The following is a 25272-nucleotide window of genomic DNA, read 5'->3' as shown; positions in this document are numbered from 1 at the left end:
AAGGCTGAACAGTAAATAAATAAATCGGGACTAATGGCAAATACCTACAAAATGAGGTGAATATAGAAAAAAAGGCAAATATATACAAACAGGGATAAATACATCGATAAAAAGGCTGAACAGTAAACAGATAAATCAGGCTGCAAAAAAATTAGGTGATATATAGCAAAAAATTAAGATCGCGTGAATACATCGATAAAAAAGCTGAACGGTAAACAAATAAATCAGGCTACATATAAAAAAAAATCAGAGTACTAGCAAACACCCACAAAATAAGGTGAACATAGCAAAAAGAGGATGACTATAAAGCACTCCAGCAACAACTCCTGCAGGTGACCGAGGCGAGGAGAGGAGGAGAGGTCCGCCACGCTCACCTGTGTCCTGCCCTCCTGTGACCTTCCCCGGCGACCATGGTGACCCGCGGCTGATGTCCTGGACCACGATGACCTCCAGCAGTGCCTCGACCTGGTGAGCATAAGGCAGCAGCTGGCAATCAATCACTAAGGGGGCCGAGGAGGTGTGTGTGTATGTGTGTGTGTGTGTCTCGTGGCTGTCAACATAAAATCACCATTAACATCATATCTCATCTCAGGGGACAGCCACTCTTTTTTGGTGCTTTTTGTCCGATATGTGGTAGTTTTTCGCTTTATTTGGGTGTCTGGAGGCTTCATATGTTGTGCAAATGAATAATAACCATAATATCACCATTAACATCTTGGACGTCTCATCTCAGGGGACACCCACTTACTCATTTTGGTGCTTTTTGTTCTTTATTTGGTAGTTTTTCGCTTTATTTGGGTGTCTGGAGGCTCCGTATGCTGTGCAAATGAATAATAACCATAACATCACCATCAACATCATGCACATCTCATCTCAGGGGACAGATTTGAGATGTTATATGTTTCCCTTATTGCCATTTCCCCTTTTTGGTCATCTTTCACTTTAATTGGGTCTTTCTAGGCTTCATATGTTGTGCAAATGAATAATAACCATAACATCACCATCAACATCATGCACATCTCATCTCAGGGGACAGATTTGAGATGTTATATGTTTCCCTTATTGCCATTTCCCCTTTTTGGTCATCTTTCACTTTAATTGGGTCTTTGGAGGCTTCATGTGTTGTACAACTGAATAATAACCATAACATCACCATCAACATCATGCTCATCTCATCTCAGGGGACAGATTTGAGATGTTATATGTTTCCCTTTTTGCCATTTCCCCTTTTTGGTCATCTTTCACTTTAATTGGGTCTTTGGAGGCTTCATGTGTTGTGCAAATGAATAATAACCATAACATCACCATCAACATCATGCACATCTCATCTCAGGGGACAGATTTGAGATGTTATATGTTTCCCATTATTTCCACTTCCTCTTTTGGTGCTTTTTTGGTAATCTCACTTTATTTGGGTGTTTGGAGGCTTCATGTGTTGTGCAAGTGAATAGTTACCACAATTTCAATCACCATCAACATCATGCACATCTCATCACAGGGGACAGATTGGAGGTTTTAACTGTTTCCTTTATTGCTGTTTCCTATTTTTTGGGTGTTTTTTTCTTTCATTTGATAGTTTTGATTAGGTTAGTTGAATGTTTGGAGTCCTCATCATCTCAGGGGACAGATTTGAGGTGTTCTATGTTTTCCCTTATTGCCACTTCCTTCTTTTGTTGCTTTTTGTCTTTCATTTGGTATTCTTTAATTTTATTTGGGTGTTTGGAGGCTCCATATGTTGTGCAAATTAATAATACCTTTGTATGATCATGACAGTTTTATAAAGGTTGGTATTATTAGGGCGCCAATATAGTTTTATACTGGACCAGCTGATCATCCGGGTTTGATTTCAGTAAATAGCATCCTCAAGCTACCGTATTTTGTGGCGTATAACACGCTCCGGTGTATATTGCACACTCTAAACTTTAAGACAAAAATTTGTGAAAAAAATATTTAGTGCTTAAAATGCTCAGAAATATGTAAGGTTAGCCGAGACTGATGATGTACAGATTCCCAAAATTTCAGTTGAGACACTTAAACAAAACAAAAAGGCAACCTCTTTTATTCATATTGCTTTCAACTTGTAAATTCTTTCTGATTTTGCAGGCAGCAACTTTCGCCGAGCTACTGAGGGAACTAATCACACGGGGATGCTACGTTCGATGGGCAATGTTGGTCTTGATCTTGACTTTCAGGGACCGTATATTTACTTTCAAGTAGAAATAGATGTTGATTAAATTCTGTCAATCATATTATGTTTTAATATAATTATTTTTTACAATGAGAAACAAAAATGCGTTTACAATAAACACTTTAGTCATCCATTGATATCCATTCTTTCGAACATGTATCTCAGAAAACGTCAGTTGACAGGGCTGCTGCACAGCAGAAATACCTCCAGACTAGTCCGCCCAACAGTCACCAAGCCAGACCCTGCTCCGCCAAAATCATTCCTGTGTAATAGTCGCTTTAACCATCACCGCCAAGGTACTCCGCACACTGGCGGTGTTGGGTTTTGTATTTTGTGTTCACGCTGTTCCTTGGCTCCCACGTGTGGCGTGTCTTCTTCTTGTGACCTGTATGGTTATAGCGCTTCACATGTCCTCCTCCTCTCTTCTGCTTATTTACCGTTTACCGTTGATGAGGTTTCAGGCCCTGGTCCACCACCATAGCAGTGTGCTCCACAGGGCTGCCAACATTATAACTAATATTAGCACCGAAAGTTGTCCTCAATCCTCATCACACTATTCGTTATTATAATCAATCAAAATTTGTACCTTCGGCATATAATGCGGAGGGGTAACTTTTTGGCGTTTTTTGAGTGAAAAAAGTGCGTATTACACTGCAAAATACGGTTGATAATCATTACGTTGGTCATAGTGTAGATTTTGTCTCTGAATCTATTGAACCTCATATATAAATGGAGCAGATTGATAGTAATGGAGTTAGAGATTTATATCAGTTTATTGGATTTTGGCAGCAGGCCACAAGTCAGGTTAGGTTAGACTTTATTAAGTTAGTTCATTAGGGTTGGGTTAGGTTAGATTTAGTTTTGTTAGTTTAGTTTGGTTGGATTATTTGATTCTAGATGGTTTTGATACACCGTGACACGCTTCGCGCTGCACCTTTGTGTTGTTTGTGGTGGCGGGTCAACTCTGGCGGGGGCAGAATCCGCCATCCTTATTGTCTTATGATGGCTTAGTGCTTAGTTTCACTCATATCTGCAAATTGTGAGGATGAATGTTTTGTTTCAGGTGAGTTTCGATTTGTTTCCTATTGATTTGCATTATTTTTTTTGCAAAAAATCACAATGATTTTTAAAGGAAGGAAAGGGGGGTGGGATAGAAAAAAAACTAGTGATTTGCCTGAGAAATGGTTTGCAGATTCCTTCAAAATGCATCAAAACTAACCAGGAAAAATAGTTTCATCCCTATAATCAGAGGATTCTGTTTACTGAAAATTTACTCATCTTTTGCCATATATATATATATATATATATATATATATATATATATATATATATATATATATATATATATATATATATATATATATATATATATATATATATATATATATTTTTTTTTTTACTAAGCTTTAAGCATATAAAGCCATACAAAAGAATATAGAGGTTAAAACAAGTGTGAAATAAGCTATGAAATGTGTGCTAACCTGTGTGTCGGTGGGTGGCGGAGTGGTCCATAGCATCCTGTGGCAGTCAAAATCTGTGGTTCACCAAAGCTAAAATCTAGTAGGAGTGTTCATGTGGGGGTGGGGGGTTACTCCCCTCAACCTCCCTTAGGGTCACTAAAAGATGCATGAATTTGTATATAACCTCCTAACAGATGGGCTCTGCCCCCGTTGACGTACCTGTGTTTCCACATTTAGGTGCATCGGGCAGTGAGCATATTATGGCTGTTATTTATTTGCACAACAAATGAGACTTCTATACACTCAAATTAAACTCTTAAACTTTCAAATGGAAGAAAAAACACCAAAAATGGGAATTGTCAATAAAAGAAATATTAACTTAATTTCACTGGTAAACAGTCATGAAAGTGTTTGAACAGATTTATTGTATAATCACAAATTAGCCATTATAAGTAAAAAAAAAAGCAAACATTTCCACAACAAAAATTACCATTTTTTCTCAGAAATGAAGTCAGTGTCTAATAACTAAGAGACATAACCCAAATGTTGTAAAGACCTTCACTGTGTTGTGCCTGTGAGGACAAATGATGGAACACTCCAGCTCACATTGTTCGGCCATTTCCACATCAGGATAATAAACTTTCTCTATAAAATTACCTAAGGCCAAGGCTCTTCAGTGAGCCAGGCTGCAGCTCCATTGTTAACTTAACTAATGGATAGTGACCTATCACCAATCCTTTCTTTAATTAAGTAAGAACATATTGTTGCTAAGGAATGTAATCTATCTCCGCTAAAATAATAACTGGATAATATTTTGGCCAACTGTGCTGCTCCACACACAGTTAGTACTATGAAAAAATTTCTCAACATTTTCTTGCTGTTTTCTGGTGAAAATAACTTTCTCCAGGTGAAAAAAATCATATTTTACCCAGAAATTAATTATTATTATTATTATTTTTTTAATACTTGTCGCCACCTCATGGGTGGGGACATGGGCTTTATAGAGCCCATCAGGGTCAAGCGGATTTGTTCCTCTGTGGAGGGAGCACAGTGACGGCCAATGAAGAGGAGAATACCGACCGACCTACTCTTTCGACGCGCGTATCTCTGAATGAGTGAATGAATTCTTATATGAATAAGTTAGGAAATATGTAACAATAATGATTATTATTATTATTATTATTATTATTATTATTATTATTAATACCCTCAAGTAGTAATACAATCCTCTGCTGATGAGAGGATGTACTTAGGCTACAGCAGTGCTGATACTAGTCTGTAACTCTTAGAAAAATCTGTTTCTCTGTAAAAAAATATTTGTATTATCAGAAAACTTAGTTTACCTTTGACTACAAGTGCTTTCTTGCTTTTCAAGTCTCCTATTTCATCTTTATTTTCAAGCTCCTATTGACTATTTGTACAACAGTTAGTGGTTAAGACTACAGGTGGAAAAGGGAATTTATCTTTATTAATTTCTCTAGGGAATATTAATTTCATTTTTTTTCTTTCAGAAAACAACATGGCTGAGGGCAGTGGTAATAGGTTCCCAGGGCAGGCCCCAGGTTATTACAATCAGGGCTACCCACTGCCCTCCTCTGGCCAGCCTCCTGTGCCAATGCAAGTGTTCCCTCCTACAACAACAATGACAGAAATGTTCATGTCCCAGTTTGCAAGAGATATGCAGTACAACCAGTATCAGAGCAACCAGTACCCCAGCCATGGAGCACAGTTTCCAAGCCCCAACAATGCTCAGTACCATCGCCACAGATCCCCATACCCCGTCTACTACCCCCCCAGCCCTAACATCCAGAATAGTAGACATTATGAGCCTGGTGCTCAGTACTTTGGGAGCAACCAGTACCCTGGAAACGTACCATTTCAGGACAGGACTAACATGCAGAACCAGACAAAATACGTGATGCCCACCAGCCCAGTTGCATCAGTGTCTTTTGATAACAATTATTCAAAGCCTAATGCCAATATCACATCACCTCAGTACCAGCAGAGTTCAGAACAGTATGATGAAAGTAAAGGAGGCCAAAGCCAAAGTAGATTCAGTGGAAGACCTGGACAGACTGAGGCTACAAATATGAACTATGGTAAATTTTCAGAAACTGATTCAACTATGGCTCAAGGGAACATCAGTGGAGCAAAAGATAGCCAGTATACAGGGAAGAGGGAAAACCCTGATGTGTCATGCGAAGCACCAGCACCAGCACCAGCAGCCACCCAAAACAGCCCAGCCTTGAGGAATACCAGTGTTCCATCTGGTACTGTAAATAGGAGTCCTAGTGAAAGTGGAGTGTTTGCCAGCCAGAATGATAGTGGAGGGGCTCGCTCTAAAGCTGTTATGCGAGGACGAGGAGGACGGGGAAGACGTGGGGGCAGGAGAGGAGGCTATGGCTCTGAAAGGTTAAGCCAGCAGAACTCCGGTGGCTATGGTTGGTATGATAGCCAAGAAAACCAAGCAGATGAACGGAAACGGGAGAGAGACAATGCTCTAGCAGAAACAGCAGCCTTCATGAAGAACCTTAACATTAAGAGGGAGGATTCAAGTCCCCAGCATGACAACACAAGTGATCGGAGGGGCAGAGGGGGACATGGGAGATATGACAGAGGAGGTGGTGGGGGTGGCAGGTACCAGAGGGATTATTACAATGATGACAAACAAGGCAAAGAGTGGGTTAACAGGCAAGTGAGAACTGAGGGTGAAAAAAATTCCTATGAAATGCAGAATAACTATAGCAAGCTAAATAATAATCAGAGAAAGATGAGACAGAATGGTAACTCAACCAACACTGATGAGTGGAAGCCACAGTCAAACAAAGACACAGCCAGGAGTGGAGAGGGAAATGATAATAATCAAGATCTACCTGGTGGGGAAGATGAAGGGATGACTTCATCTGCCAAGTTGGGTGGAAATGTGAGGTTCAACAGAGGTCGTTCCCGAGGGAGGCAAGATAGAAGACTTTGGGACACCAGACATAATGGTAATTCTTCACTGAGTAATGACTCCAACAACAGAAACTTTTCCCAGGGCAGCAGATCCAAAGAGGAAAACAGCTCTGTGTCCCCCCATGCCTCGGTAGTGGGAAGCAAGGAAGATGAGGAGAGCCAGCGAGTCCGTCTCTCAGAGCAACTAACGAAGGGGGCGTACGAGTGCATGGTGTGTTGTGACGGCATCAAGCAGCAGCACGCCATATGGTCGTGTCTTGCATGCTACAATTGCTTCCATTTAGGGTGCATCAAGAAATGGGCCAAGAGTTCCACTGGAGGTAAGACTTGAGTACTATTGCCCTCTATTTTTTGTACTTTGTCGTAATGTGTCTTCCTTTCCATTTATGCAGCTTGTTCGAGTCATGTCCTCAGACACCTGTTAAATCCTCTCTGGCAAACTCTGTTTACTATTTCACTTCCCATTACTTTTGAAATTTCCATAGCTTGTACATGAGCATTACTATATCAAAATAAATTTAAATTTGATTGTGAACTCCAGCAGGGAACAGAATCTCAGAATCAAAGCATTTGAAAATGAGGGCAGTCTGTGATACAATTAGCTCTCTACAATTTAAAACTTATCTAAAGTAGCAGGCAGAGTGGACTTTTAAGTACCATAATTGTTGACATTTTTCCTCCCTAATTAGATGGAGGTTGGAGGTGTCCTGCATGCCAAGGCTCAACTCCAAAAGTTCCCAATGCTTATATGTGTTTCTGTGGGAAAATGAGAGAGCCAGAATGGAATCGAAGAGACTTACCACATTCCTGTGGCGAGATGTGTGGACGGAAACGTAAGATTGAGTGGTGCAAACACAAGTGTACTCTCCTCTGTCATCCAGGCCCATGCCCACCATGTACAGCATTTATCAAAAGGTAAGTAGAACTCTACTTTCAAATTTAAGATGTGTTATCAAATATGTAATATCTTCAAAGTGTAACACTAATATGTTTGTTGTGTTAGGTTTCTAGAACCAGTTGTTTCATACACCAGGTCACACAGGGCCATTAATTCCTCACAGTAATTTGCTGTCTCCTTTGCAACAGGTCATGTGCTTGTGGATCACAAGTACAAGAGGTAAAGTGTAGCCTCACGGAGCCATTCCTGTGTGATGGAGTGTGTGGCAAAAATCTCAACTGTAAAGGGCACGCTTGCAAAAAATCTTGTCATGAAGAGCCATGTGGTGATTGTGAAGAGCAGGTCCATCAGGGTGAGTGAGGGTAGAAAAGTGCCTCGTAGGCCTTTCTGCAACATAGGAATTAGGAGAGCAATTTCAAGGCAATACCACATAGATTTTCTCTCATTTCCTTTGTTTAATAGCACATAAAGGATTTTGCTGACATTTGTATATTGATTTTTTGTAATTCTGCCATTTAAGTTTTAGCAAGACAATTTTAGCACAGTTCCAGTAATATAATATGTTGATTTCAGAATGTTTCTGTGGAAAGAATGTTCAGGAGATTGCCTGCACGCCAGACACATTTGGGACCAAAAGCTACAGCTGTGAGAGTAAGTGTGATCGTGTTCTGAACTGTGGAAATCACCATTGTGAAGAAGTCTGCCATCCTGGAGAATGCCAGCCATGTGAACTGGCAGTCAAGACTGTCACTCGTTGTCCTTGTGGAAAGGTATGTAAATGGTTTAACATGCTGAGTTGTCAAAGAAAAGTGGCCCCATGCTTGCAAACCTCTATTATATAGTATATTTTTTGCAGTAGTGTTGAGAAACTTTGAGCAGGCAAGGAGGGAGTGTCTGGATAGAGAAAGTTGGAAGCTCTTCTGCCGTGGCCATCCCCTGGTGGGAGCTCCTAGGAGCAGGCGTCGATGAAATGATGATGATGATGAGTAGTGTTGAGCATTTTCAAGACATTATAGGGATTCCTTATTCCTTATTCCAGGTGCCGTTGGAGAAGCTGTATGAGCGAGATGGAGCCATTCAGCGAAAGTCATGTTCAGATCCTATCCCAACCTGCAATCAGCCCTGTCAACGAGTCCTCAAGTGTGGGGTGCCAGGCTCCTACCATGAATGCCAGGCTCTGTGTCATGAAGGCCCTTGTCCACCATGCCCCCTCGAGACTCCAGTCAAATGCCGATGCGGTGCCATGGACTGTAATGTCTTGTGTTCTGAACTGACAACAAAAGCAGATGAAGCCACTTGTAAAAAGCCTTGTAGAAAGGTTAGCCATTACTCTAAATGCATTAATACTCAATAACTAAGAAATAAGTTTGTCTGTATTGTGGAATATGTACCCTAATATATGCAATAATCACAACTGGAAAATGGTAATTTTCATGATCTGTTACTCAGCTGCGTCACTGTGGTCGCCACAAGTGCAATACCAGATGCTGCATAGACTTGGACCACATGTGTTCTCTAGTGTGTGGGAAACTGCTGAGCTGCGGACTCCACCGATGTGAGGAGCCTTGTCACCGGGGTAACTGTCCAAGGTGAGACTGGAGGGTTTTCAGAGGTACACACTCTAGTTGCCATTGCTAAGTGCACTTTTCATCGATGTTAATTGTTTTGTTTCAATATGTCCACTTATAATGAGGTTATGTGGCAATCACTTAGGTGCTGGCAGACCAGTTTTGAGGAGCTGACTTGCCACTGTGGCGCTGCTGTGATTTACCCGCCTGTGCCTTGTGGGACCAAACCTCCTGCCTGTGACAATCCTTGCAACCGACCCCAGGAATGCCCCCACTCTGCCTCTCATCTGTGCCATCCTGATGAGCCTTGCCCACCTTGCACCATGTTGGTTGACAAGCCCTGCTTTGGAAACCACAAGGTAAATGATAACGTATATCTTTTTGTTTGTTCATGTGGGAGTAAGTAGTATGCATAATTTCGCACAATAGTAAATACTTGAAATTGTAGTTATCATTTTTTTTACAGTTTGGCTGTATTAATTTTCCAAGGCACATACAAAATTAAAAAGCTGTCACACCTTGCCATCTTTAATACTTACATTCAGATTTCTTATGAAAATTATATATGCAGGAAGTAAGTTTATAACTTTACCTGTTTTGTAATTTTTATTTATTTATAGATGATGCGGCGGACTCTTTGTTACCTGACTGCAGTATCATGTGGTGGAATTTGTGGGTTTCCTCTCCCATGTGGCCTTCACAAGTGTCAGAGAGTTTGTCATGAGCAGCCTTGTGTACCTGAGGGAGTGCTGTGCACTCAAAAATGTATGAGGCCCCGAGAGTCTTGTGGACACCCCTGTGCTACACCATGCCACAGTGGGCCATGTCCTGACTCAGCCTGCAAGGAAATGGTATGGATGAAAGAAAGCACTACAAAAAGCATGGCTCAATGATAAATATTAAAGATCTCTTTTGAATTGCTCTTTTGCCAAGGTTTGTTCATCACAAGCAGGACATTATTAGCAAGCCTCCTGCTATTTTTTAGTCTTTTAGTTATAATTTTGGGTCAGTCACACTATATATTTTTTCTTTTTCGTGGACAGATTCTGTCTCATCACAGTCTGCAAGGGACCTAACATCTTTAATGATTGATATATCAACCCAGTCTTATCCTCATCTCATATCATAAACAACTTTAAATTTGCAGGTTGAGATTTCATGTGAGTGTGGGTTCAGAAAAGCAACCTTGCAATGTTCTGAAAATGACCGTGAGTACCGAGCAGTGGCCACCTCTATGCTGGCCTCCCAGATGCAGAACATGAACAATGGCTGCACTGTAGACCTCTCCGAGATATTCACTGCAACAGCAAGGCCAGATAAGTTGAAGAGGTGGGCCTTGTTTCCTGTCGACCTGGAACTGATTTTACAGTATTGCTTTACCTGTAGTGTCTCTGTAGTCCAGGAAATGTACTCAGAGGGCTTCAGAGGAGGGAGATATATTGGCAAAATTTTTGCTGCCAGACATTTATTTGTGGTGTGTGAGAGCATAAGTTCTGAACATACGTAAATCTTGAGAAATCTCAGTGTAAAATTTACAAAGGAGTATTGAAGGTGCTGTACACATAAGATGTGGGCAGTAGGATTTTGAGAAATCTGAAGATCTTAGCAGCAACACTATATATGTAACATTAGTTGGTAGGAGTCTAAGTAATGGGTTCCTTGTGCAAACTGGAATGAAGCATGATTATAAGATGGCCATTTGGCTGCAGAACATTGACATGGCTGGGTGCAGATAAATCTAGGGAGAGCAGACTAGTAAGTCTAGGATTTAGTTATCATTATTTTTAAATCATAGCAAGAGGAGAGCACATGAAGCATTTATTACTTTTTATTACAAATATATATACGTGCATTTTGATGCTCTACAGACTGCCATGCAATGAAGAATGCCAGACAGATCAGAGGAACCGTCGATTGGCCTTAGCTCTGCAGATTGAAAATCCAGAGGCACGGGAGAAGCTGGGCAGTTCCTCCTCCCTCTATTCTGAGTTCATGAAGGAGGAAGCACGCAAAGACCCGAACTTAGCACAGATGATCCATAACGCGCTGGAGGCTCTGGTGCTGCGAGCCCGTGAGGTATCGATTTCGTGCATGAAGGGGGACTGGGATCACACCCACACTGCTCTTTGGTCTCTCATTTTTATTTTTTACTGTAAGGAGTCAGCTCAAATTCAAATTACTCAACATTCACAATATACCACCTTCCCACAATTCCAAGTATATATAAATAAACCAAGCAGGATGTGTATTCTTTTCATAGTGCTTCTTAATGTAGTTGTATTGTTGTTATGCATTTTCATTTTAGACTTACTATGTCTTGTTTTTGCCAGTTTGGTGGCTTAACTCTGTGACAGTTCATCATAAAGAGTGTTGCCTTTTCTTCTAGTCCAAGCAGAAGAACTGCATCCATTCCTTCCCATCCATGAATCGAGAGAAGCGCCAGTTCGTTCATGAATACTGTGAACATTTTGGGTGTCAAAGTGAGGCCTATGATGAAGAGCCTAACAAGAATGTGGTCGCCACTGCTGTAAAGGGAATGGTTAGTGACAGCAAATTAAGCATTTATGGGCTATGAAAAGTTGAACCATAAAGCATCTGTAAGTCATGCCTTTTGCTGGACTTCATTTTTTTACTAAGTCAACTCACATTGAATAAAACTTTTATCATTTGTACAGTTTATCAAGTAAGACAAAATTTTTAACTTGTCAAAGGTAGTGAATATATAAATATATAACCTTCTTAATAAGGATCAAGACAATATCTTCTTTTGTCAGTGTTACCTGCCGCCCATCAGTGTGCTGGTACTGGTGCAGCGGGAACAGGGCAAACGTAAGGTCCCAGCCCCAGTGTGGTCCCTAAAGTCTTCTGCCAGGCAAGTTGTTATTTATATTAATCTTAAAAAGGTTCAAAAATATATTAATCAATTAAAGGAAACAGGAATATTTTTTTATAGATTTGTTGAAACTAAAAAACACTTTAGGTTGACCACTAATAGTATTCTATCCTCCCTCCCTCAGTGGAAATGGCCAAGGAATGCAAAAACTAGAAAAATCTGTTGCTGTGAAGAAAGAGGCTGAGTCTCCTGCCCCAAAGCCAGCACCCATAGATTATTTTGATTTTGAGAACTAGTATTTGACTGAGTACCAGGCATTGCATATAAATTAAATGAGATATACCAAACTAGATATATGTTTTGGTAATATTGAATATGACTCAGTTCTGTGGAAATGTTTCACAACCATGACTCAGTTCTATGGAAATATTTCCCAGTCAAATATTACAGAATTGTAGCCGTATCACCTCTCCTCTCCCCTTGACTTTTACAAGAAGCTCCCTTACCACAATCAATCAAACCTCTCTTGTACACCTTCCCCCAAGTATGTTGGATTGTTACTTGAGTTCTTGCTTCCATTTAGGAATCACATGATTATTGTGCATATGTTAAAACTCTGATCCTAGCTTAACACTTCCTCTTACCTTATCAGCCTATTTTGTTATTTTTTCTTGCACTGACATACAAGAAAAAGTTATCTAAGGAAGCTATGGACATTGTAAATGGGATAGGGGATTTGACAAAAGCAGAGGACAAATCCATTGTCAAATACTGGCGAAAGTAGGTGATAAAGCAGCATCTTAAGTTGATGGTTTTGATCAGCACATTTCTTGCAGAATACATCATGCTTATGATAAGCCAAATATACTTCTGAAGTTCAACACATCATACGTGGCTTTCCCTGCACTGTGCTGGTTTAGGGCATAAAAATATTGTGATGAATTTGTACTTTTGATTGCACTTGTAATTATCTGGAGGACTGGCAGCTACTCTGAAGTTGTTTGAAATCTGATGACACTAGTACCATGAGATAAATTGTAAGGATACAACACTCCTCCAAGCCATCAGCCATTATATTAAGAGAGTGTAGGGGAAAATCATTATAGTCCTTTAGCATTTTCCCTAATTAATAACTTTTACAGTAATGTTCTATGATTTGGTTCTCTTTACCTGAAATTGAGTTTGCCTTGATATATTGAGAACTTAAATATGTTGATTAGAGACTGAAACTTTCAGTGAAGTAGTTTGGCACTGCAGGCAATGTGTTGGTAGGAAGAAAGTTACTTTAAAGTAAACCCATTTTTGCATATGTAAAGTTGAAAAATATTGTTTTTCAAATTCATAAGAACCATGTATGTGATATGCTCAGTATCCCAGCCTGGTAATCAGCTCCAGCCTGTTAGTGGCACGGGCAAATTTTATTTTATATACATGTATGTATAATATACATCTTTAGTGTAAATGACTTGGTGGCTCCTGGTACAGTGCTCAGGCACCTGTAAACTGTAATGAGTATAAGAACACTTACAATTAATTTGTATAGTTAGCATTCTTATTTAACCTGAGGCAGAGTTTAAAATTTCTTTCTCCACCACATTGTCAATGCACTATATCCAGATGGCTCAACAATTCACTAGTAAGCTACTTGCAGCCCAGGAAACATGCAAGTGGAATGATATTCTTTAGTAAATAAAAAGGAAAAAAAATATGTTGTCCACAACTGCAGTTGCCTGTTAGCACCCTGCAGGTAGCTGTGGACTGATAGTGATCAAAACAATGTGAACATATTACTGTTGACATTGGAGATTTCAAATTAATACATTCTTCCCATGTACATGGTGATAACTAAGTGTATCATGCTGGTGTAAACTTATTTTGCTGCGTTTTGCTTCATCTCGTTATACTTGCTGCTGTTTACATGATCATTTGCCTTCCTTCAGTTGCCATCATATTTTGTATTGAATACTTCATAGGTTCAGTGATGGTGTCAAAAGTTTACTTCTGCTTTATTGTTGGGCCAGTGCCTTTGGCTCAAACCTCTAGGTGGGCCGTCCATCCTTAACAATTCAGTGTTTCCTTTATTCAACGGAATGATCAATTTCCTTGAAAACTGCAAATAGTAAAATTTATATTTGAATATTAAAAAAAAGAGGCTCCATAATTTCAGTCATTTGTGAAAAAATATAGATATGTTTTACTGGTAACTGCTGCAAAATACTGCCATGGTGTTAAATAGAGCTGGGGTGTCTGTATCCTATAAGCAGTGTATGGAGAAGGATAGTTAAAATTATATACGTCAACATTAAACGATGTATATAGTAGGTAGTGGCATGATTGTTACTACCTTATTCATGTAATTTTATTGTAATGTCACATGTTAGAGCATGACGTGATACTAGTTATGACTTAAAGACTGTAATTACTTGTCAAGTTGACTGCATAGAGTTCTTCCTTCTTGTGTGTCATGATACCTAATGTTCCAAAGTATATTGAGACCAGAGCCATTATTTGAGACATGGCAAGAATATTTTTAACTTGAGAATAGGGATTTAAACACAAGAACCTCTATCTTGAGCCATGCCTTGAGAAACATATCCCACAGTTGGCTTCAAATATAATCTCAGAAGAATTCTAGTATAAATGTATATGTATATTCTGCCTTCAAAAGTATGCAGAAATGGACAATACTTGCCTGAAATGACAGAGTGTTCATCTTGTTGCAACGGGGCTGTAGCATTTTATATTTTAATTTTGTATGCAAAAAGTTTGTTCGAGAGTAGTACCTGTAAAAAAAAATTGCCAGATCCTTGTTTCCAGTATATATGTATTTTTTTACAGTGGAAAATGTTTACTTAATTCCTTTGAAAAAATAATTTGGAAAGAACTTCTTAACAAGTACTTTGGTTCATAGAAAACATCATATACTTTTGCACTCTGCGGCAACTGTGATAAAATGCCACAAAATGATTTTAAATATTTTGAGTTGATTTTAATATGCAGAACAACCTTTGACAATTTAGTCAGTATTTTCATCTAAGGAGTATTTAGATATGTAATGCTGAATACATGTGGACTCAGCCCATTGCAGGTGTGGAACATGTACATCTAATAATGTCACATAAGTAGACCCTAACTTTCACTGTACTATTCTATATTTATATACACATTATGTTACAAACAGTAAATATATTGCAATTTTGTTATTATATTAGCTTGGGAATATTTCTGTTGTTTCAGTCTACCACTTCCACTACACCCATGTACTGTTGAAGTCATTTGGATGAACAAATTAACACCAGTATTTGTAGGTTAAAAAATCCAACAGTAATCTACCCACACCAGCTCTTACAAGGGTATTGTGTATGATGTTACTAAGACCACACTACATGTAGGTTAGGGTAGGGATATAACAAATTTACATACATGCAGAGAACAAAAATTATATTCACCCAGTACCATTATCAATTTAATTTAGTCTGTGTTATGTTTCTCAGTTGGGGCAGGGGAATGACATAGGTATTTTTGGTATACCAACATCTGGTGAAGTGCAGGGTTTTAATTTTGATTGATTTACTTCTAATTGGTCCTGATAAAAGTGGACGGGGCTTTCACAAAGAGGCAAGTACTGGCTGCTACACACTGATCCATAAGTAAGGCAGTTTATTCTTCACCTGTATGAGCATTAAGTATTGATAAGTAAGTGTTAGTTATGTCTAGTGCACGCAAGTGGATGTGATCAAATAAGGCAGACAGGCGGCCTACATCAGCATCATCTAAGTAGAAGAAAAGTTAATAGCATTTCTCATGTATAGACAAGTCAGCCATGAAGGTAATGTAGTGAATTGATTTACTGAAACAGTTTGCTGAAATGAAGAAATGACAGCTTTAAGGCTGTCTGTTTGATCCCTCATATCAAAAATTATGCAAACAGACAAAACACTGGAACACATAGGGTTAAATAATATGAATGTTTTCAAACTGATCCCATGTACTGGAAAGCAAAATTACACATCAAATGGATAAACAGTTCATCAACCAGACAGCCATACATCCTACTACTGCTACTATAATAAGTAGACAAACTGTATGACTTGGAAAATAATCATGACCTGAAATAAAGCTTAAAAATTAAAAAAAATAAGTATGCAAATACTTCAGTATGGCCATATCTGAACTGAAGTTAAATGATGAAAAAAGTAAAGAACATATACTACTCTTAATTCTGTACACTAATTGGAATCTTAAAAGCACTAGTTTGACATGGTGGAGGGAAGCTCAAAAAGTGGAGGGTGAATGCAGGCAATCTCTATACTGTAACATTCCACTGGGACTGAAGGCCTGCAGTCAGTAACAATGGGTGGGTGAACACCTTATCACAGGAACACTATCAATATGATTATGTTATATTTTACGTCCACATCTGAATTCCAATGTGGTGCTAAACCAAATTGTACCTTACCGTAAATATGCAAAATAAAAAGGCAAGTCTTCACATACCGTTTCATCCATGGAATTGTTCCAGAACCTTGACCACTTCTGGTACTCCATTTCTGAGAGTAATGTCCCTTTACCACTTAAGAATATAATTTGGTAAAACTCCCACACACAAAAAAATGACATAGTTTAAAAATATGAAACTTAATCTTTACTGATTACTGATCATCACTTCAAATTATCCATTCCCCAGAACACTTCAACAAATACAAACTCGATACCGTTACTCAAAAATATGGGCATGAAATACTTTACTATCCAACTCAAAAGTACCAACAGTACTAAAGCCCTTGACACATAATTAGCTTTTCCTAAAATATTTTTCCACGTAGCATAGTAATTCCCCATCAACTATGCACTTTCAAATTACATACTGCATGATTTTTTTCTTCCAAATTCACCATCAAGACTAGTTCATGTGTATCTACATGGTTCTGATGGAACTTTAAACCATGCATTTTAGTGACCACCATAACTACAAGAAATGAATTACTGTGGAGACTGACAGATGAGATGCCAGAAAGAAAATACTAGACTCTGCTCCATGCTCTCAAACTGTAGCTCTTACAGAGGAGAAGGGCACCAACGGTCACCCTCCTTTTACGTATGTAGACTTGTGTGCTCCAACACTGTCCAGATTTTAACTAGTTTCCTCAGCCAATGTTCCTCTAAATATTTATTTAACCCATACAAACACCACCATCAACCAGTGTTTTAGGAACATTACACTTGTGGCTGGTGGAGAAATACTGTTCTTAAATTCATACAACGAACTCTCTTTCAAGTGTATTTGCATAGCTAGCTTTTCCTTACGAGATGAAATTCTCTCTAAAATTGTGCATACACAGTCACAGCAACTATCTCGACAACATCCATCCAGACCACTGGCAGGAAACTCATTTGATACGGATGATAAAAAAAATATTCCACACATCTCTAATGAGGCAGGCAAATATTTATCATATTATATTGATATTAAAGTACTGAATTATGGACAGAATTATCAGTGAGTTTAATAATCTCATTTGAAATGATTAAAATAGGAGTCCTACAATTATCACACTTTCTTCTCTGAATGACTTCAAAAAGGAGACTCCCACATGTAGATACTGTAGCAATACTTTCAAAAGCAGATTGCTGTAAGTTTTGCTTGCAGTAAAAAATGAATGATAATGATATGTATATAAATGATAGCCTAATCATGCTAATGATTCCGAAGCATACATACATTTACATCGTGTAAAACAAGCTAATGCCCCATTTCCAGATCTTACTAAGACATCGAATAGCTGTATATACAGTAACTACAAAATTATCATAATTTACATTTGTAACAGTTCCAAGAATCTACTATGAAATAATTAATACTTAGAACTTGGCCTGCATCCATCACGCTAGCATTAGACAGCAGGTTAATCAGTGTAATAATAAAAATTCCAAGCAAGCTAGAAGAATATCTTCTAGAATTTCCTTTTCATGGTGATGCACTCACTGTATTACATCCATACAGGAGCACTGGAAGAAACACTGGCACTTTAAAGGCATGGTGCGCTGGCTGAATATTACTGTGCCAAAACACTAATCTACTACACGTTTTACAGCCTTGACATTGTTTATTCATCATAAGCAGGCACCAGCCAGGACAATCTCATGATGAACACACTAGAAAGTTAATGATGAGCAACCCGTCCAGTATCAGGCAATGTTAAAGTTCAAGTCTTGATGTGCTCATTTTTTATATTCCATTTTCCCTGCAACAATTCTTTTTTCCTGTGCAACCAAACTTGTCAATCTTTGCTTGACAGGAACAAGACTGCAAAATCCACAGAACAAGTACAGAAAAGACTAGAGTACAAAGGTATGGCATTTTTATACATATATATGCAAAATGAATGTTTCTAAATCTGTTTTCTATATTGAACTAAATAGTACCAGGTGTCAGTTTTCATTACTATAGACCAATATCATCAGTCCAACAGCAACAAGTATTCCTGTCCCTCAATTTTTAAAGGTAGGTTGCATCCATTGAGACTTACCATGAAGGGGCCCATTGGATTTGTCTGAATAAAAAGAATAAAATATCTTCACCCTATTTCATTCAGAGGCAGGTTGGGGAATAATAACAAAGCAAAACACATAGCACATATTAAAAAGAACATTAAGTGTTTTCTATACTCACAGCACCGTTACTGAGAATATCTGGGTTGAAGAGTTGGGAAGTCCTGATTTGCTATCCTGATAAATACCTGCTAGTTGTTTACCATACTGGTCTGTTTGACTGCAGTATACCAATGAGTTATGATACTGTCAAATGGGCAACACCACAACAAACCAGACAATGAGATCTTCATCTGACAGATCTAGTTTTCTACAAGACTTTCTTCAAGACTATACATGCCCCCTGATCAAACAATAAAGCATGTGCCATTTACCACAAATTTCCCCCCTTTTTCCAAGGAATATGCACACACATCCTAACTGTCCAAAATATATGTAGTACACCAGAATGTGAAACTTGTGGATGGTCAAAACCCTGTTATAAAATGTGAACACCTGCAAACAGCAGTGTCAGAGAAGACTGTTCTGGCTTCCCTAATTTTATCTTGCGTTACAATTTCATGAATGAAAAATTTAACTTGAAAACTTGCGGTAAAAACATGTCAGGGATACAATACACAATCAAGAACATACACCACACACAAACAAGTGTGTAGGTATGAACATGCATGCATGCAGGCACATCATTATGCATGTGTACACACACACACACACCTGCAGATACCACTTAATAGAATCTCTTGCGCTGCTGCTCCTGTTGTTTGGTGTAGAAGAGTCCTCCTATGAAAACGCATCCGCAGATGAGAATTACACCCACCACCAGCAGCAACACCTGCTTCCCTGTGCTCAGCGAGGAGGGTTTAGGGTCTTCTACGTGGTCTGGTAAAAATGGGAAACATTACTATTTTCATTTCCATTAATGCATTTTTTCAGGACAGGTGTGGACAAAGTAATATTACTCGGTAAGGCTGTAAGATTTCAATGTGAGACAAATTATATAATGAAATGGTTAGTTACACCATTAATATAACAACAAAGAACTAAATAATGAAATTTTGTGATACTAGTCATAAGTTCAAATCACTGATATTGCAATAGACGGATCCAACAATCATAGAGGGATAAAAGAAAAAAATCTTACCCCTTGGAGCCTCAAAAAATGAAGCAGAGGGCATAATGTCAGCACGCTCTTCTAATATGTCCTGTAATTCACAAAGTACGAAAGTTACTGGGTAGCACACGTAAAATAAATTGACAGGTAAATCATACCTCACCAGTATCTGACAAGTAGACCATAATTAGTGTTGCAGCTAGACTGATATGCATACAAAACCAGTCACTATTATACATTGATGACACATATTATAAACATGAAAACTATTTCAATAAAGATTATATTTTGCTGAGGAAAAAGGGACATCCATCCATTTCTTCTAACAAAGAAAAATCCTGCCTGTGAAGAAGGGAAGTTGGAGATGAAATCATTCACTAAAAAATTGTATAGACTTTAACGAAGAAATAAGAAGTGCAGTTCAGTGTCTTACATCATCTGGTGTGGAGAGATCAAACATCTTGAGGGAGATAATATCGTGATTGTCTGTGAGATCACCTGTAGCTGCTGACACACCCAAAAAGTAGCCAACTGGGAGCTTCACTCCAGAAACCGAAAAGCAATTCTTGAATTGCTGCTTGTTATCAATGTCCGTGGAAACTGAAATATGAAACATCATCTGTCATCAAGTATAAATGGTAAGACTTTATACACCAAACCAAATAATTATCAGCAGGGAATATGCAAGATCATGTCCTCAACCTCTCTCTGCCCTAATCCTCATGTTGAGTACAGCTTTCTTTGGAGGAAGTATTCATATGAAAACTGCTGATCATGATGAAGTGACAGTTTTCTTTTTTAAATACTACCACTGGAGGCTTTACTATAATATGAGGCAGCAAAATCTAACTTCATGAAGCAACAACCAAACCTGTTAGTGTGTCATGAACATATTTGATGGAAATGAAGCTTTCATGGTCGAGGTTCCTGAACTTGGACACACAGCCAGCAGAGAGCTGAGTGTGGGTTCCATCCCGATCATGGTCATAGTGAAGGCTGCCATTGTTAACCATTGCAGAGATGTAGGGGTGACCATGCTGTAAGGGAGAATGTTCATAATGGGTACCTCAGTAATAAATTGATATCAGCTTAACTTTTACATGCAACACTAGGTGGACTGTATGGAATATTAGGTAAATATCACTTAAATTGACATCTCCTATTTTTTTCCTTTTCATCTTGTGAAATGATCTTGCTTTATAGCACAAGAGGCATTATCTGAAAATTAAAGAACTGCCTCTCTGACAGTGATTGGATATGCATACAAGAGATGAGATGTGTAAGTAATAATATAAATCTGGAGACATATCCGTTCGTAGTTCCTGATTATAAATATCACCACCTTGCATACTCCAGTTGTCTTACTTTCCCACAGTGACCAACCCAAAGCCTTCCTCTCTCTGCATTATTTTAATCTGATTCTCGTTAGCAATAACAAATAATCACCAAAATCTGCCATTATTAGTCCACTGCAAGACAGTGTGTTCTGCCTCTCTCCTCAAATATTTATGCTGTAATTACGTATATTGAAACCTCTTGACATAAATAGTAAAATAATAAGCAATGAGAACTGCCAAAGTACATAAGCTGCATTTACATTGTGCGGTCCATTGTGGTTGCTGTAGGTGTCCATGATGACTGCCAGGCCACTGAAGTAGTCCTTGCTGCCAAACACTTCTCCTTGCTGCATGGGTTCCTTCACATACCTATTGGGGCAGAGACTATTGGTAAAAACAGTTCACCAAATATAAAAAGATATCAAATTAAGATTATGTATTTGTACAGTTTGTTACCTCCTGAACTATACAATTTATTTGCCTTCTAAGCTGAGAAATGGGTTCAGGGAGTCCCAACCCTTCAGGATCTCATTCGATAACTAAAATATGGACACCAGAAAGTCTTCCAATTACACTCACCAGAAGGCAAAGCCATCGCCAAACAGGTCCTTCCCTCGGCCGTGAACCTTGAAATGTATCTGCATCTCCCAGTTCCTCAAGTAGCAGCCCACTGTGTTCCAGATGGCCCCTCGCTGGCTCTGAACATCACCAGTTAGCCTGATATAGTTACTGGTCACCATGGTGGTCCCGAGGAAGTCCCAGTAAGGTATACTAGTACCCATGCCTGTGCAAGTGAAAAAAGAAAGAAAGAAAAAAAAAAAATCTATAATCATGTAGAAAAATTACGTAGTAGGCATATTCCTAAAAACTATACCATTATATTTTTACTAAAACACACACACACACACACACAAACTGCAAGTTTTATGAGTTTTATATGTGGTGCCTCCAGGGTATAGTGGTGGTTAGCATGCTTGGCTACAAATCCATGGGCCTAGGCGATCACAAAGCAGCCCACCCAGCTGTTTGTCTTTCCTTTCGCGTTGGTTGATAAATGGATACGGGTACCTGGGGAAGTTTTGGGAAGGTACACTCTTGTGGTCGAGTGGTCAGCGTGTGGGCGTGGTGAGCTGTGGATCTAGGTTTGAGTCTCACCAAAACAAGCTGATTTTTCAAGCCATCACCGAGTGGTGGAAGATTACCCACATGCTGCCCAGATCTTCAATCAACACTAACTTCATGACTTTGGTCAAGAGGAGTACCAGGGGGTAGAATGGGCCAAGTAAGAGTTATATATCACATCAGCCACTATAGATAAAATTAGCCTGCGCCACCAACAAGCTGGGGTCGTCAAAGAGACCTGTAAAGAAAACCTACCGGCGCTACAGGCAGCACTAAAAAAAAAAAAAAAAAAAAAAAAAAAAAAAAAAAAAGTCACACTGGCGCTGTGTCTCAGGGGCAATGGGTTATTTTCTGCCACAGACTCAAGGGTGACGGAGATGTCACTAAGGTCATGCGTGGCTTTAGTGTACACCTCTGAATTTACCTTACTTTTATTTTTGCAGCGGTAGGTTACTATCCTCTGGTGTGATAGGTTACTATATTACATCAATAGGTTACCACCAGTTAGGTTCAGGTGTCTTATTGGTTCATAAATAGATGGAGGTCAACATAAGAATGATCCATGCCACACAGTTTGTTATTCATCCTGACAGCCACAGCATCAAACTTTACCCAAAAATAAACGCCAGCTTTTTGAAATGTCGTATTATCACTGTTAATAGTTATGTGGCTAGTTTGACTATCTAATTTGATTTTTGGGATGGAGTTAGTCAGAAGTGTTGGATTTTTGCATTTAAGTCGACATGTTACAAACTCAGTCTTAAAGATAAAGAAAAGGGGATTGTTGAGGAAAGGGTAGCTTGTTAATCTCTAAAGGACAGGCTAGAGGGTGATTTTCTGCTCACAGAGCATGTCCTGCGTTGATAAAATTTGGCTAAATAGATGTTCTTCATCAGTGTCCTGTGTGACAATTTCAGACAAAAACGCAGTAGTTCATAGTGCTTTTACACCACCAATCTTTCATTTACATGATGAAAGAAACTAGAAGTTCCTTGGTTACAGCACAGCGGAGATATGATGTTGGGGAGTACAAATCTTGGCGGGAAAGCGGAAGATGGGAATTCCTGCACCCCGCCTTTCTGCCTCTCTCCACCCGAGCGGGAATTCCCAGCAGCCGTCCTTTAAGGGTTAATTTCCAGACATGGACTGTTTAACACTTTGGAGACGTCTGGGATACATTGTTGTCAGGAGAGCGAGGAGGAGGCCGACTCAGGTATGGAGGCACCTCTTACTTAGTTTACTTATGTCTGTCTACCTACTGTCAAAAATCTCAGTAAGATTGAACCAGTACTTTTTGAGATATGGGAGTCCAAAGTTTTTGCTCCGAGTTCGTTCCTATTCACTAAGTCAAGATTGGGCTATTTGGGCTTAAGATAACACAGCATGGCAGAGCACAGGCTTGATGGTGTCTCCCAACTTATCAAAATACTTGCAGATTAATATTTTTTCTCCTTCTTTTTCCTCTTATTCCACCTCCTTTATCTCATGTAGAGGGTGAGGAGGGACCGGGGATGCAGGAGAGCGAGGAGGAGGCCAACTCAGATATGGAGGCACCTCTTACTTAGTTTACTTATACTACATTAAAAAAAATCTGAGTAAGATTGAACCAGTACTTTTTGAGATATGGGATTCCAATGTTTTTGTGCCGAGTTCGTGCGCCGACTGCGACGAGTTCGTCCGTGCGCCAACTTCACATGGTGCCCTTTTTATTACAGAGATGGTTTTATTTTTTGGAACTCACTAAATGAATGACTCTTCAATGCCTGAGGTGCACCAGCCACTGCCCTGCTCCCACTCATTATCACCCACCAGCTTGTGTAGTGCGGCGACGGCCTGATGAGTGAGCCTCCCATAACCCACTTAGCCAGTGGGGTACCTCTTTGGCCGACTCGGTAAGGAGTGGCTCTCCCGTCATGTTGGTCACGGGTTCAATCCCAGGCACGCCAGTCCCACACGCAAAGGCCGTGTGGGACCGAGAGAGTAATAGAAAAAAGAGAATAGAAAATCTCGTCATTAAACTTGGTGGACCCACCCCCTGCCACCACCCCGTCCTGCGTATTTCCACCAGCCCACACTGCACGCCAAATAAATTTAAACTAACCTAACCTAACTTAAGATAGCCTACCTAACAGGGACGCTTTGTCCTCCCCGACCCCCTGTTCTATTTTCCGGAAGTTATTCATTGCTGCACTGCATTTAGGGACCAAAAATGAGTCCATAAAGTAAGTATTAACTTCACAAGAGGTGGCTACCCCTTCTTCAGCATTAGCCAAGTTAAGAAAAGCCTGAGGAGCAGCCAAGCCAGGTCAGGTGTAAGTCAGGAAGCTTGGCCTTTGTGTCGGCGCTTCCCTGACGTTGTTCCAAGTCTTCTTATGCTGCTGCTTCCATTACGTTCTTTTGTTGGCTTTCTCTTTTCTTCCACATCTCATACATTATTTCCTTGGAGACTTGCTTGCTCTTCCAGTAAGTTTTCCCTATAAGAATTTTGTTACAGCTCTGTGCAATGACTGGATATGTTAAATTGGCAAGTTTTTTAGCTTTTTGTATAGAATGCTCTTTTTGAATTTTGAAACAATTTTTCTTATTACTCACTGTTACTCCTAACCAGGTGAACTGAGAGCCCTAACACCAGGTGAGTCCAAGCTTCGTACATCACATTAACCTACGAACAACAGGCCCCCACACCTAACACTATAAAGAAGAAAAATGAAGGAAGGGAGGAAGGGAGGGAAGAAAGAAGGATGGAAGGAAGGGAGGGAGGGAGGGAGGGAAGAAAGAAGGATGGATGGATGGAAGGAAGGAAGGAAGGGAGGGAGGGAAGAAGGAAGAAGAATGGAGGAAGGGAGGGAAGAAAGAAGAATGGAGGAAGGGAGGGAAGGAAGAAGGAAGGAAGGGAGGGAGAGAGAGAGAGAGAAGGAAGGAAGGAAGGGATGGGGAAAAAAAGTGTAGAAGGTAAAGACAACAGAGAGAGAGAGAGAGAGAGAGAGAGAGAGAGAGAGAGAGACAGAGAGAGAGAGAGAGAACCGAGCCAGCCCCCCTCGGCCATGGCTCCCTCACCTTGGTAGGGCTTGACCAAGGAGTGCTCCCGGATCATGTACTCGTGCGTCCTCCATTCCCCGGCCGAGGTGGAGGCGCAGAGCAGAGAGAAGACCACTATGGCACACTGCGGCAGGAGGTCCATGGTGGGGGCCTCGGCCTCTCAGCTGACGCACTCACACACACACACACACACCGTTGACAGATTATCG

The 25272-nt window shown here is 39.7% G+C and overlaps 2 protein-coding genes across 3 annotated transcripts; one reads left to right on the top strand and one right to left on the bottom strand.

Moving 5' to 3' along the window:
- Nucleotides 1–300: 300 nt before the first annotated feature.
- Nucleotides 301–15124, top strand: LOC127001644 (protein shuttle craft-like). Its single transcript, XM_050866575.1, has 14 exons — nt 301–468; nt 5160–6923; nt 7293–7518; nt 7690–7853; nt 8075–8271; nt 8541–8819; nt 8951–9090; nt 9215–9428; nt 9690–9920; nt 10217–10398; nt 10938–11145; nt 11456–11608; nt 11844–11941; nt 12087–15124. The coding sequence occupies exons 2-14, from the start codon at nt 5168–5170 to the stop codon at nt 12196–12198; spliced, it is 3960 nt and encodes a 1319-aa protein (XP_050722532.1). The 5' UTR covers nt 301–468; nt 5160–5167; the 3' UTR covers nt 12199–15124.
- Nucleotides 15125–17169: 2045 nt separating this feature from the next.
- On the bottom strand, nt 17170–25272 carry LOC127001648 (vesicular integral-membrane protein VIP36-like). Of its 2 annotated transcripts, none has more exons than XM_050866599.1 (7): nt 25082–25272; nt 21482–21686; nt 21163–21271; nt 20437–20602; nt 19999–20165; nt 19596–19656; nt 17170–19333 (listed from the first exon to the last, which is right to left on the bottom strand). In XM_050866599.1, the coding sequence occupies exons 1-7, from the start codon at nt 25203–25205 to the stop codon at nt 19182–19184; spliced, it is 984 nt and encodes a 327-aa protein (XP_050722556.1). In that variant the 5' UTR covers nt 25206–25272; the 3' UTR covers nt 17170–19181. The 2 variants fall into 2 exon arrangements, with proteins under 2 accessions (XP_050722556.1, XP_050722545.1); XM_050866588.1 differs by lacking the exon at nt 25082–25272 and adding an exon at nt 23834–23974.

Source organism: Eriocheir sinensis, chromosome 2 (assembly GCF_024679095.1).
Source record: "Eriocheir sinensis breed Jianghai 21 chromosome 2, ASM2467909v1, whole genome shotgun sequence".
Taxonomy (NCBI): Eukaryota; Metazoa; Arthropoda; class Malacostraca; order Decapoda; family Varunidae; genus Eriocheir; species Eriocheir sinensis.
The sequence above is the reverse complement of the archived record's forward strand: the minus strand, read 5'-3'. Positions and strand labels throughout refer to the sequence as shown.

What these genes read in the sequence shown, in the direction of transcription:
- LOC127001644 (XM_050866575.1), top strand. Translation starts at nt 5,168, where the DNA reads ATGGCTGAGGGCAGTGGTAATAGGTTCCCAGGGCAGGCCCCAGGTTAT. An exon ending in CCTGCTTTGGAAACCACAAG is followed by an intron (nt 9,429 to 9,689) that starts GTAAATGATAAC and finishes ATTTATTTATAG; the next exon opens with ATGATGCGGCGGACTCTTTG. An exon ending in CCACTGCTGTAAAGGGAATG is followed by an intron (nt 11,609 to 11,843) that starts GTTAGTGACAGC and finishes TTCTTTTGTCAG; the next exon opens with TGTTACCTGCCGCCCATCAG.
- LOC127001648 (XM_050866599.1), bottom strand. Translation starts at nt 25,205, where the DNA reads ATGGACCTCCTGCCGCAGTGTGCCATAGTGGTCTTCTCTCTGCTCTGC. An exon ending in ACCACAATGGACCGCACAAT is followed by an intron (nt 20,603 to 21,162) that starts GTAAATGCAGCT and finishes TCTCCCTTACAG; the next exon opens with CATGGTCACCCCTACATCTC. An exon ending in ATTTTTTGAGGCTCCAAGGG is followed by an intron (nt 19,334 to 19,595) that starts GTAAGATTTTTT and finishes CATTTTTACCAG; the next exon opens with ACCACGTAGAAGACCCTAAA.